Consider the following 13,879-nt stretch of genomic DNA (forward strand, 5'->3'; position numbering starts at 1 on the left):
TATAGTATCATCAGAATTCAAGTATTTTTAGACATTGAATTTATGACACTGAATTTTTATCCTCCAAATTTCCCTGCAAAAATATTCACCTGCAAAAATTCACCTGAAAAAAATTCACCTGCAAAAATTCACCTGAAGAAAATTCACCTGCAAAAGTGATGAACTTTAATGACCCAAGCCAGAGCAATCAGCACCAGATCGAGTCGAGTGGCTCTCAGCCAATTAAATTACGCTGTTTGATCACATGACACCGTTAGCCAGCAGTGTGTCTCCTAAAAGAGAGCTGTTTAAAGGTGAGTGATTAAGTTTTTCTCCTAAATAGAGATCATTACAGAACGCCTAGTCCTACTTAAAATCCCATTTATTATTATTATTTTTTTATCATCTACTCGAACTAAGGAAAACGTTTGACTAACTCAAAGACAATTTCCACGCCTCCCCTGCCTGACTGCAGAGGCAGTTTTGAATTTAGGAGCGCCAAGATGGCAGCGGCAAACCCTGGCGGCTCTCCGGTGAGTATATATATATTTTTTTATCTTCAAGTTTGTCTTTTGAAACCTTAATTTTATTTAAATCCGTTGCTCACGTATAAAGTACACAGACGGGGTCTTTGCTCAACTCGTCTGAGGCGTGTCTCACTAAGCGCTACATGCTAGCATCCTGCTAACCGAGCTACCCTTTACATGCTGTGCTTTAGAAAATGGGATACTCGTTAAAAAAAAAATACTCCGCAGATATTGATAGATAGACGAACACTGCAAATATAATGTTGGAAACGAGAACGGCCTTTGGTGAAGGGGTAAAATACACCATGAATAGAGCCATAGAGTGAATGGCTGCCATGGTTGCAGAACAGCCTGATTTAATGACAAGAATGGGGAAGAGTGAGGTGAAGTGAACCACAGCCACAAAACACGGTCAGACAAGGCGGCAAAAGGGCAGTGATCTGTCCGTCAGTATGAAGTTGGTGTGTGCTTTGGTGAACAAAAACTCCAGACTGGTAGCAGGAAGATGGGAGACTCATGTTTCACTGGAATAGTGGTGAATTAAAACATCCTTTGTTGGGGACATAGGCAGAGGCAGACTAGACAGTGAAGAAAACAAGGCAAACATTAGAAATATAAAAACGGAAATATAGGATGAGTCGGGGATGAGTTCCTGCCCCAAGTGGAGGAGTTCAAGTATCTCGGGGTCTTGTTCGCGAGTGATGGGAGAAGGGAGCCGGAGATCGACAGACGGATTGGGGCTGCAGCTGCAGTAATGCGGACGCTGCACCGGTCCGTCGTGGTGGAGAGGGAGCTGAGTGTAAAAGCGAAGCCCTCAATTTACCGGTCGATCTACGTCCCTACCCTCACCTATGGCCTTTACATGACTAACGTCCCCTCTTCTCCCTACCTCACATTAGCCCCCATCTTTCTTCCAGGTGGAAAAGACCCGTCACCTTCTGGGAGAGGCGGCTCCCGTGGGAACAGCTCCCACCACCAAGTCCCTGAGTGAGTCTCTGTCCCCCAGCGTGAGCTCCAGCACTCTGTCCACGTCCACCTCCGCCTCCTCGCAGATCTCCAGCACCACCTTTGAAAGCGTGAGAAGGAGCTGGCCACCAAGGTGAGAAAAACGTGGGCTTAGTGGGCGTTCTTGTTGCTGCCTTCTTCCTTCTCTGCTCGGAGCTGATCGGTCTTGTTCCTGTTGTGTTGTAGTGCCTGCGCCTTCTGACACACACCTTCAATACTGAATACAACCAGCTGGTGAACAGCATCAGTGACTGCAAGGTGAGAAATAATACAAAGAAATAAAAAAATAGCCTTTCTGTGTCACATCAGGGAGTTCCTATATTGACGTCTACCTCATCCTGCTGTTGTTTCACTTCAGCTTTCTCTCATCTCACCGATCGGACGTGATCCATCCGTGACGAGCTTCAGCAGTGCCACCCTCACCCCTTCCTCTACCTGCCCCTCTCTCTCGGACTCCCGCTGTGGCTCCATGGGCCAGAAGTAAACATATTTTTAGGAACATTGACCTCGATCTGCAAACGGTTATTGACAGGTTATCCATTTGATTCTAACTTGGTGTGATTTGTGTTAAAGGACCCCTGAGAACAGCTCACGTGCCTCCAGTCCCTCCTGCTCAGACTGTGAAAACTTCCCGATGGTTCCCACTCTGGAGACCTCCTTCCTTGCGCGGGCTGCAAAAGAACGAGTTCCTGAACTTGGTGCCTGATATTGAAGAAATGCGACCAGGGTGAGTAATGCCATATTTTTTTTTTATAATTCAAGTATTTATTAGATTTTGCATTTTATAACAGCAAATACAGAGATGCAACAACCAAAAGCAAGAAGCAAACAAACAAAAACAAACAAACAAAATAAATAAATTTAAAAACAACAACAACAAAAAAAAAAACACAACAAAACAAAACAAGTGAGGTTTTAACATATGTTGTATTAAACTCAAATGTCCAAGTCAGGTAGACATGTAGGTGCAAAAATTGTCCCACTGTTCCAGCGCAGCTTCTGTCACATGATGTATTTTTCCCAGCATCTTTTCACATGCAACATTCCCAATCATTCTGTCTTTCCACATTTTAAGCGTTGGAATATGAGAGTCCTTCCAGTGTTCCAAAATGACACGGGCACATGTTACCAATGCAGTACTTAACACTCTAAACTGGTGTTTACTTAATTGCGGCACCTCTCCTTTGTCTCCTAGTAAACATAATTTAGGTGATCTGGGTAGGTTACAAAGTGTCCACCCCTGCAAATAATTCAGTACAGTGTTCCAAACTGGAAAAACCAGCGGGCATTCCCAGAGGGCATGTATCAGAGTACCTTTGGCTTTTTGGCATTTCCAACACAAGTCATCTCTACCAATCCCCATTCTATACAGCCTTAAAGGAGTATAATAGTATCTGTTAAGAATTTTGTATTGAATAAATTTTCCCCTGGCTTCCCTAATGTATAATCCATTGTTCGACAATATAGAATCCCATGTATCTTCATCCATTGTACGCCCTAGATCCCTTTCCCATACTTTTTTCAGGCTCTTATTTATATTGTTTTTAATCCATGGGCAAATATTATACCATTTCGCAGCTGTGCACAGAAATGGGGGTAGTAGCATGAAATTCTCTATCGAGTTACTTTCACATGTTATTGTAACTCCTCCTTTTAAACAGTTTCTTATTTGCAAATACTTCCAGAAATGACTGTTACCCTCTAAACAAAACTTTTTTTTAATATCCTCATACGACATGAAAACACCCCCTTCAAATAGGTCACTAACAGTTCTGATACCTCTTCTCAGCCATTGTGTCCAGTAAACAGTCTGCTTACCAATTTTAATTTTAGGATTATACCACAAGGGGGCATACTTCTGTACATATGGCACAAGTTTGTATTTCTTATGCACCTCCAACCATACCATTTTCGAAAATTTCAAAATAGGGTTTTGCGTCTTACCGTGATTATTCACTTTTTGTGATAAAATATCAATTGGTGTGAATGGAGATGCAAGCTCTTGTTCTATTAAAATCCAGTCTACATTATTTTTCCCTGCCCAATGTTTGCCTAATCTAGCCATTTCAAAAGAGATACTATAATACTCTATATTGGGCAGGGCTAGTCCCCCTTCTTTCTTAGATTGGGACAGTCGATTTATGTTAATACGGGGTTTACCACCCTTCCAAAGAAAATCTTTTATCATATTATTGTAGCTTTGCAACATCCGTCGCGGGATACACATAGGCAGCATTCCTGTATAATAGTTGATGAGCGGTGCCACAACCATTTTAACTGTGTTCACTTTTCCCCACAATGTCAAATTTAGTTTACTCCATTTACCCAAGTTTTTATTGATCTTGTTTAATAATTTTCCCATACTGTTAGCCATAATATCCTCAATATTGGGGTCCAATTCAATTCCAAGATATTTCATTCCCTTGTCCACCCACTTAAAGTTAAAGCCCGATATTAAGTTATGACTGCAAGCCTGGGAAACTGGCATCGCCTCTGATTTATGCCAATTAATTTTGTACCCCGAAAACATTGAGTATGTATTAATCACCTCTAATAGTTTTGTGATAGAATTAGTTGGGTCTTGGTTTAATATCAGCACATCATCTGCATACAGGAATAATTTGTGTTCTCTGCCTCCCCCAAATACACCTTTAATCTCTGCATTTTCTCTGATTTGAATAGCTAATGGCTCTAAAAATATTATAAATAGCAATGGGCTTAAATTGCATCCTTGACGTGTTGATCTGGAAATACTAAAAAAAGGAGAAAGTACCCCATTTGTAAATACAGCTGCTTCTGGACCAGAATACATGGTTCTAATCCATCTGCAAAAATTGTTACCTATTCCAAACTTTTCCAGGGCTGTGAACAGAAAGTTCCACTCCACCCTATCAAAAGCTTTCTGTGCATCTAAAGATATAGCCAATACAGGATTTGTGTTATTTCTATTCAGCCACAGCAGGTGTAGTAATCTCCTCATATTATCAGAAGCAGATCTATTCTTGATAAACCCTACTTGATCTTGATGAATAATTTGTGGTATCACAACCTCCAACCTTGTTGCTAAAACTTTGGATAGAATTTTGCAATCCACATTGATTAAACTTATTGGTCTGTAATTACCTGGATCAGTTAAATCCTTGTCGCCTTTTGGAATTAGTGATATTACTGCCTGATTAAAACTTGCAGGGAGTCGTCCAAATTCAAAGGCTTCATGTAATACTTCAGTTAGAAAAGGACATAGCAAATCTATAAATTTATGGTAAAATTCTGCTGGGAATCCATCTATTCCTGGTGACTTCCCAGCTTTCATTGCACAGATAGCTTCTTTTACTTCTACCTCAGTTAGTGGAGTTTCCAATTTGTCCCTACCCTCTTGTGAGATTTTTGGTATTTTCATTTTATCAAAGTATGTACTCAGCAGATCCATACTTACTTTGTTATCGGACGTGTATAAATCTTGATAAAATATTTGAAAAATTGTGTTAATCTCTGAAGAAGATGTAACTAATTTATCATCCTTTTTAACTGCCGTAATAACATTCTGATTGTCCATTTGCTTAAGTTGTCTGGCTAATAGCCTGCCTGTCTTTTCACCATTCTCATAGAAATTAGTTTTAAGACGAAAGAGGGCATACTCTGCTTTTTTGTTATAAATTTTATGAAGATCATATTTAAGCTGGCAAATCTCTTTAAATTTATTATCATCAAATTTTCCTGCTAATTGTTTTTCCAATTTACTTATATTTTCCTCCAAAGTTTTTATCTTTTCCTTATCTTCTCTATTTTTCTTAGAACTATAGCCTATGCACTTTCCACGAATAAATGCCTTCAAAGCATCCCATACAATAGCCAGCCTGTCCGTAGATCCAACATTCACCTCTAAAAAATATCTTATATCCTCTTTTAGGGTTGATACAAATTTTTCGTCCTGCAATATGCTTGAGTTTAGTCTCCACCTACCCGTTCTGTTCTTTTCGACATTTAGATTTATGTGCAATTCTACTGGTGCGTGATCTGTTAAAGCAATCACACCAATGTCACAGTTTACTACTAAATTGACACATGATTTAGAAATCAAAAAATAATCTATTCGGGAATATGTCTTATGCGAATAAGAGTAAAAGGTGTATTCTCTTTCCATAGGGTGAACAAGCCTCCAAATATCTACCACACTGAGATCTTCTTTTAAAGCATCTATCGCTGTCCCAGTTCTAGTACTTGAAGTTGCATTAATGGCACTTCTATCAATATATTCATCCATCACATTATTAAAGTCTCCACCTAACAAGATCTGGCCCTTCATGTTCCCTAGCATCTTGTTAACCTCATCCATAAAATTAGGTTCATCCCTATTTGGGGCGTAAATATTGCACAGAACAACCTGAACTCCATTAATGAGAGCCTGCAGAGCCAACACTCGCCCGTCTTCATCCCGGCTTTCCTTCAATAACACAAAGTTTAGTCTTTTATTAATGAGTATCATGACACCACGACTCTTGCTTGATCTTGAGTTATGAAATACTTTCCCAACCCAATCCCTTTTTAATTTCAATGCTTCATTTTCATTTGCAAAATGCGTCTCCTGGATGTATGCAATATCAGCATTATGAGACTTGAGGTAGCTAAGCACTTTTTTTCTTTTGACTGGTGTGCCACAGCCATTTATATTCCATGACACAATATTAACGTCCACATTCCCCATGACTATGCCATGTTAAGGTATCTATAAGCCTTATATCTTCCAACCCATAACCATTTAACCTGTGCTGATAACCCTGCTTGAACCAGAACATAAGTTTAAACAAGAACAGTACCTCACCTATAGAATCTCTACCAAAAAAATAAAAAACAAAAAACAACGAACATAAAAAAAGAAATAGCGCCGTCCAAAAAAGGAACATGACAGCGCAAAAGCCCCGTGGGCAAAACTGTCTCTGGTCCGTGATGGTCCCGTGGACAGTGAACTGCTGTCCTCCTTCTGTCCCGTCGACACCCCAGGGAGCCCGCCCCCGTCTTATGAAATTATTAACGATGCGCTCCCATGCACGTAATTTAGCTTATTAACCCCTTACTCCACCACTTCCTGAAAGTTCTCACGCACGAATTTCTCTGCCTCCTCAACGCTGTCAAAGCTCTTCTGCTGGCCTTTCCATGTTAATCGAAGTTTTGCTGGATGTGCCAGAGTGTGCTTTATCTGATGCTGCCATAGCTTCTTCATTACTGGGGAGAAAAGCTTCCTCTGCGCCGCTCGCTCCGCGGTCATATCTTCATAAAATGACAAACGACAGTTCTCCCACAGTATTCCTTTCTTCTGTTTAGCGGTCATGATAACTTTTTGTCGTGCAGTGTAACGGAGAAATCTCACCAGCACGATTCGAGGTGGCTGACCAGGTCCCAGGCGTGGTCTCGTACTTCTGTGGCATCTTTCCAGCTCATATTCCTCCCCTCGTAGACCTAGGCCATCCGCGAGTATCTTCATCACATAATCATTTATGCTGCCACCACTTTCCAGACCCTCTTCCAGACCGATAAGCCGAACATTCTTTCTGCGGTTTCTGTTTTCCTGGTCGTCTACTCGGGCCCAAAGTTGTTCAAGCTTTTTAGCGTTTTTGCCATTATCTTCTGTTATGCTCCTCATTTTGTCTTCCACATCTGAAATGCGGCCCTCAGCTTCGGTCATCCGTATTTGGATTGCACTTATAGCGTTTTTAAGTTCCACCATATCTGACTTAATGTGAGATACATCGGCCGCAACACTAGTTAGGATAGTTCCAAGCTTAGTCATTTCGGCAAACAGGCCGCTTATATCCATCTTTGGCCCTTCTTCTTGGCTAGCAGGGCTAACCTTGGCACTGCTAGCATTACTTTCCCCCGCTGCCACCGTGGAGATTCGGGTTTGCACGCTCTTCTTCTTAGTTCCTGTGGCCATGTCTCTCAATAAGTTCGAGGACACTGATCTAGCAAGTCACCGCAGTGAGGAAATATATTATTTGGGAGCGTTTACCTTGTTTTAAAACTAATGTAGGGTCGACGGGGGTCAGAGACTCTCTATGGCGCGGCCATTCCCAAATGCTCCATCACGTGACTCCCGAGTAATGCCATATTAACCCAAATACTGTCACTATGACATGTGTCTCACAGACCAAATGTAAGTCGACACTCATGTTCTCTAGTTCAAGCAGAAATGATGTGGATCGATTCAAATTCCTGAGCCTGGATGATTTCAGCTGGAAACAAACCAACTCTGCTTCTTCCTCAGATAATTCAATTCAATTCAATTTTATTTATATAGCGCCAAATCACAACAAAAGTCGCCTCAAGGCGCTTCATAGATAATAATAATGGATTGGATTTATATAGCGCTTTTCAAGGCACCCAAAGCACTTTACATTTACAAGCCATTATTCATTCACTCTCACATTCATACACACTGGTGGAGGCAAGCTACGGTTGTAGCCACAGCTGCCCTGGGGCAGACTGACAGAAGCGAGGCTGGCATATCGCGCCATCGGCCCCTCTGGCTAACACCAGTAGGCCGTAGGGTAAAGTGTCTTGCCCAAGGACACAACGACCAGGACAGAGAGCCCGGGGATCGAACCGGCGACCTTCCGGTTACAGATACAGAGAAAAACCCAACAATCATATGACCCCCTATGAGCAAGCACTTGGGCGACAGTGGGAAGTAAAAACTCCCCTTTAACAGGAAGAAACCTCCAGCAGAACCAGGCTCAGGGAGGGGCGGGACCATCTGCTGCGACCAGTTGGGGTGAGAGAAGGAAAACAGGATAAAGACATGCTGTGGAAGAGAGACAGAGGTTAATAACAGATATGATTCAATGCAGAGAGGTCTATTAATGCATAGTGAGTGAGAAAGGTGACTGGAAAGGAAAAACTCAATGCATCATGGGAATCCCCGGCAACTATGCAAGTTGTAAACAGTTGTAGGATTAAAGATTATTGAATGTACAGAATGATTATTTACACAGAGCTATACAGTAGTGCAGTTAAGATAAGTGAGGGTGTAGATAGTTTCTACAGAGGCTATATAAAGTGCTAGTGGTTGTGAGTGGTGGTTCACTCCATGTTATTATTGTGTGTTTGAGGGTACAGTTGTCCATTGTGGGTGTGTGTATGTTCAGTGCATGAGTTTAACGTGGGTCAGATGTCAGGAGGCAGAGTTCAGGAGTCTGACAGCTGTGGGGAAGTAGCTGTTCCGGTACCTGGTGGTCTTAGTCCGGAGGCTCCTGTGGCGCCTCCCAGAGGGCAGGAGGGTGAAGAGTCCATGTGATGGGTGACTGGGGTCTTTGATGATTTTCCCAGCCCTTTTCAGACACCGCTTCCTGTAGATGTCCTTTATGGCAGGAAGTGGTGCTCCGGCGATGCGCTGGGCAGTTTTCACGACCCTCTGCAACGCCTTCCGGTCCGAGGCAGAGCAGTTCCCGTACCAGACTGTTATACAGTTGGTCAGGATGCTCTCGATGGTGCAGCGATAGAAGTTCACCAGGATGTCTGAGGACAGGTGGTTCTTCCTCAGAGTCCTCAAGAAGAAGAGGCGCTGGTGAGCCTTCTTGACCAGCTTGGAGCAGTTGGTCGTCCAGGTGAGATCCTCGGAGATGTGGACTCCCAGGAACTTGAAGCTGCTCACACGCTCCACAGCCGTCCCCTTAATGTGGATGGGTGGATGTGGGTCAGCATTCCTCCTGTAGTCCACGATGAGCTCCTTGGTCTTCTCGGTGTTAAGCAGCAGGTTGTTTGTTTCGCACCACTCAGCCAGACGATCCACCTCCTCCCTGTAGGCGGCCTCATCGTTGTCACTGATGAGGCCAATCACCGTGGTGTCATCTGCAAACTTAATGATGGTGTTGGAACCATCAGCAGGTCTGCAGTCGTGGGTGAAGAGGGAGTAGAGGAAAGGGCTCATCACACAGCCTTGTGGTACACCGGTGTTCATTGTGATGGTAGATGAGCAGTGGTTATCCAGCCGGACATGTTGGGGGCGGTTGGTCAGGAAGTCCAGTAACCATTTGCAGATGAGGGAACTGATGCCCAGGTCTGTCAGTTTCCTGATGAGTTGTGAGGGGTGGATTGTATTGAATGCTGAACTGAAGTCTATAAACAGCATTCTGGCGTAGGTGTTGTTGTTGTCCAGGTGTGAGAGGACAGAGTGCAGTGCGATGGAGACTGCATCCTCTGTGCTCCTCTTCTGGCGGTATGCAAATTGGTGGGGGTCCAGGGTGGGGGGGAGACAGGATTTGAAGTGTGCTAGGACCAGCTGCTCTAAGCACTTAGCTATTTACAGTTCATAACAAGAGACAAGGCACCATTTCTCTCCTTTGTGTTCCAGTCATCACAGCAGATTAAACTTTTAAAATATTTGCAAATAGTATAAAGAAATATATAAAGAAGTAAAACAGTAATTTATTAATACTTAGAAATACTAAAACTTACATTTGTCAGCAAAAACTGCTGCCATCTGAACCGAAACGTTACAAACCAGCTTACCCACAATCTGTGTATTTTTCTATGCTGGCTACTTAAATTGGCATCCAACAAGCTATTTGCTTTAATCTTTTATTAGACAAAGGCTGACTGGTTAGTTCAAGCTTCAACTGCATCCAAAGGACTGAAAATGTTTTAACACAGTGACTGAACTTGATTGAAGTCTCCGTAGTTTGTTGAATCTGTTTCGAGTGACTTATTTTCACAATTCCAGGAATTTTTAAAAGGCACCAAAAAGCATTACAACGCTGAGCTCGAGTCTGTGGACTTCAAAGGAAATGCAGAGGAGGCCAGGGTCCACATCAACAGCTGGGTGGAGAAGCAGACACAAGGTAAGCATAATGTAACTTTAAATGATCTCCACTGTAAATCCTTGGGGATCAGTTGTGTTGTGTTCAGTTGAGACATTATTACCGGATTGTCCACCGTCCACATTATTTTCTGTTTCCAGTTCTTCCAGTCTAATTTCTATTCAGTATTAAGCAGCACTATCTCTGGGTTTTACTGTTTGGTTTCATGCTATTAATAAAACCATCACAGCAGTATGTTGCTGTAAATAGCAGGCCAATTCTTCTATTCTTATTATATTATGTGATGGGTACTTCTACTTTGATCACTTGTGTCTTTAACATATTTTTATTTTTCAGGCCCATTTAGGATTGGCTGCTATTGATTCTATATCTTTATATTATCTTAAGTGCAGCAGGAAATTCATTCATTGTTTTTATAAAAGCGCGATACAAATACAGGCCATTTATAAATCTACCATCTATAATAATAGGATACAAGGACTTTCCATGAGGGTTATAGGACTGTGGTGCCACCTGCTGGAAATGAGACAATCTTAATCCCATTATTTTTGTAGGAGCCATTTTTGGGTTGATACCTCATGTTGCCGCTAGAGGTAACCTTTTTAAGTTTCTTTTTCTTTCTTTTTTTTTTTTTTTTACTTTATTTAACAAACAATGAGTATACAACATACGAACAGATGAAGTATACAAAACAACAGAACATGAACACAAAAAGCCAAGAGTAAAAGAAAAGGGTAACAATTATAAGAATACACATACATGTATTGTTTTGAGAGCCTTTGTGTTGGTGGAGTCTGATATTGATTGTATGTACATTTCCACATCCTTAAAATAATGACAGAAATATGGTGTTTTGTTAGTAAACTTACATTTATGGATAAAAAATGTAGCTAAAAGTATGAACAAATTCATCATAAAAAACATTTCTCATACTTCTTGGGGAACTTAAACAAACAGAATAAAACATTTTCCCATCGTAAAGAAAACTCCCTTAAAATATGGACAATAACAAACCTGCTAAATTCCTTCCAGAATCTCTGTGTAAAAGAACAGTACCAAAAAAGATGCGTCACAGTTTCTGGATGATCCCCACAGAAAGTACAATTAGTATTTATGTCCCTTTTAAATTTTACCATGTAGTGACTGGCTGGATAACATTTATGTAGAATTTTAAATGAGACTTCTTTCACCTTATTTACAATCAAATATTTATGGGGGACCATCCAGACTGTCTTCCACTTGATATCTGGAACATATCGGTTCCAATAAGATGTTATATATGGGAGAGAGACGATATCTTCTTGGAATAAACTACGTATTCTCTTATTGCTGTTACCAAGTTCCTGTGAAAAGCAGATTTTTCCTATTGGTGACTCAGCTGGATCAGGGAGAGTGACTGAGGCAGATATTGAGCTGTCAGTGTTTTTATATAACATTAAAGTCCCTGAGGGTGTGGCACCAAGCACCACTGAGGATTCCACCTTTTTAAGTTTCTGTATGGTAGGTTTATGTAAGGTATTTAAGGTGGACGCACGTAATCAGCGTCAGGTGTGTTGTTAATCATAAGAAGGCAAAACGTTTGTGACCGCTGCGCTTTTATCTTAAAATGTTTGGAACAAAGACCAAAAAGGACAAGATAAGTACTGCTGGAGTTATTGGACTGTTTAATTAATTCATGCATACCAGAAGCATCGCGTCACCCCCGCTAACAACCACCTCAGTGGCTTCAAGCCTACGCTTGAATTTTTGTTTTTTGTTCCCTGTTATACTGATCATACAGCTTTTTCCCCCTTTTTTTAAAATAAAAACCATAATGCTGTTGCCCTGTTTTCTGATTTTATAGCTGAAGATGTTGTACAGTAACTAGTGCATCTTTGGTAATAGTTAATAGTTTTCATAAATTCTTTTTACCAGATAAAATCAAGGACTTGCTAAGCCAGGATGCAGTGGGTAGCCTGACGAAGCTGGTTCTCGTGAATGCCATTTACTTCAAGGGCAGCTGGAACACGCAGTTTAAGGAGGAGAAGACTGCTGATGTGCAGTTTCGACTGAACAAGGTAACAGTGCAGAAAGGCAGCATAGGATGGTGCAGTTATACTTTGATCTGTCATACTACAAACGAGCTGTGGATTTTGCTGAATGAGAACATAAAGCCTGGAGCTCTGAGGGGATAAAATCGTGCTTTTAGGACGATCACTTTCCAACTTTATGCAGTTATGCAATGCAGTTTATTATTCATGTAATATCCAATAAGTTCTCAAATAAATCTCAAACAACAGCACATCACAAACTTCGGCTAACAAGAACAAATTGTGTTGTGACGTGTGCTCTACATCCAAATCCACTCAATGGCTGGAATAAAACCATGACAGAACTTTTTGAGATCATTTTGAGACTAAACACAAAAAACATTTCTCTTGTCTCCCCTATTTTTCAGAACGACACTAAGCCGGTGAAGATGATGCAGCAGAAAAGTAAATTTCCTTTTGCGACCATTCCTGAGGCCAACTGCAAGGTAACATCCATCACTTTCAGCTTATTACAGGATTTCACCAGCATGATCTAAAACTTGTCTTTTACAAATATCAGCCTAAATTTCTAGATTAGGAAGTCAGATCATCTTTGATGGAGTAATAAATAAAAACAATGTTTCTGGACAGATTCTTGAGATGCCGTATAAAGGAAATGACCTCAGCATGCTCATATTCCTGCCTAATGACATAGACGATGATACCACAGGCTTGGAAAAGGTAAGATGCACTTACCAGTACTTTAATGTCCAGTTTCAATCAGACAAGCTAGTGACACTGTATCCACACAGCTGGAGAAGGAGCTGACCTATCAGAACTTTGTGGACTGGACTCGCCCAGACATGAGCCCCAACGAGGTTGATGTCAAGCTCCCTCGATTTAAGATGGAGAAGTATGACTTGGAGAAAATCCTGACCAACATGGGAATGGAGAACGCTTTTGACATCTACAAGAGAGACTTCTCTGGTGAGAAATATTGCACCAATGAGACACACTGAATCAATTATACAGTTATATTGAGAGCACAAAAACTGCAAAACATCATCTGTTAAAGAATAAAACACAACTGATTTCTGGGCTCTTCATCTACTAGGAATGTCTCCAGCAAATGACCTGATAGTGTCCAAAGTTGTCCACAAGGCTTTGGTGGATGTAAATGAAGAAGGAGCTGAGGCTGCTGCTGCCACTGGGGTTGACATGGAAGTCCGCTCTATAATGATTCCCGCTGAGTTTGTTGCCGACCATCCCTTCATCTTCTTCATCCGACATAAACCCACCAAGAGCATTCTCTTTGTGGGCCGGTACTGCTCACCCGAGTAAACACGAGCTGACATTGACATGAATTAAACATAAAACATTATATACAGTATAAGATTTTGTAAGGTAAACCTAGTTCATACAAATGAAGTAAAGAAAAGTTATTAAAACAAAACGTGCCTTGCTGTTTATTCTTTCAGTGTCCCACAGTAGCACATTTCCTGCTAGGAAAATGTCAGAAGTCACATCATTTCTGTAAATTGGGAAG

General features: G+C 41.4%; 1 protein-coding gene across 5 annotated transcripts; it reads left to right on the forward strand.

The window, feature by feature from the left end:
• Positions 1 to 181: 181 nt before the first annotated feature.
• LOC145419772 (leukocyte elastase inhibitor-like) lies at positions 182 to 13,786 on the forward strand. Of its 5 annotated transcripts, none has more exons than XM_080288210.1 (12): positions 182 to 293; positions 400 to 512; positions 1,406 to 1,605; positions 1,698 to 1,769; positions 1,870 to 1,991; positions 2,085 to 2,238; positions 10,228 to 10,345; positions 12,239 to 12,381; positions 12,762 to 12,839; positions 12,985 to 13,074; positions 13,146 to 13,320; positions 13,448 to 13,786. In XM_080288210.1, the coding sequence occupies exons 9-12, from the start codon at positions 12,783 to 12,785 to the stop codon at positions 13,672 to 13,674; spliced, it is 549 nt and encodes a 182-aa protein (XP_080144336.1). In that variant the 5' UTR covers positions 182 to 293; positions 400 to 512; positions 1,406 to 1,605; positions 1,698 to 1,769; positions 1,870 to 1,991; positions 2,085 to 2,238; positions 10,228 to 10,345; positions 12,239 to 12,381; positions 12,762 to 12,782; the 3' UTR covers positions 13,675 to 13,786. The 5 variants fall into 5 exon arrangements, with proteins under 5 accessions (XP_080144336.1, XP_080144326.1, XP_080144331.1 ...); XM_080288200.1 differs by having other exon boundaries at positions 1,424 to 1,605; XM_080288205.1 differs by having other exon boundaries at positions 200 to 293; positions 455 to 512; positions 1,424 to 1,605.
• Positions 13,787 to 13,879: the final 93 nt, after the last annotated feature.

Source organism: Astatotilapia calliptera, chromosome 2 (assembly GCF_964374335.1).
Source record: "Astatotilapia calliptera chromosome 2, fAstCal68.1, whole genome shotgun sequence".
Classification (NCBI taxonomy): domain Eukaryota; kingdom Metazoa; phylum Chordata; class Actinopteri; order Cichliformes; family Cichlidae; genus Astatotilapia; species Astatotilapia calliptera.

Coding starts and splice junctions, on each gene's coding strand:
- LOC145419772 (XM_080288210.1), top strand. CDS start 12,783: ATGATGCAGCAGAAAAGTAAATTTCCTTTTGCGACCATTCCTGAGGCC. Junction 12,840..12,984: donor TTCCTGAGGCCAACTGCAAG/GTAACATCCATC, acceptor GTTTCTGGACAG/ATTCTTGAGATGCCGTATAA. Junction 13,075..13,145: donor ATACCACAGGCTTGGAAAAG/GTAAGATGCACT, acceptor GTATCCACACAG/CTGGAGAAGGAGCTGACCTA.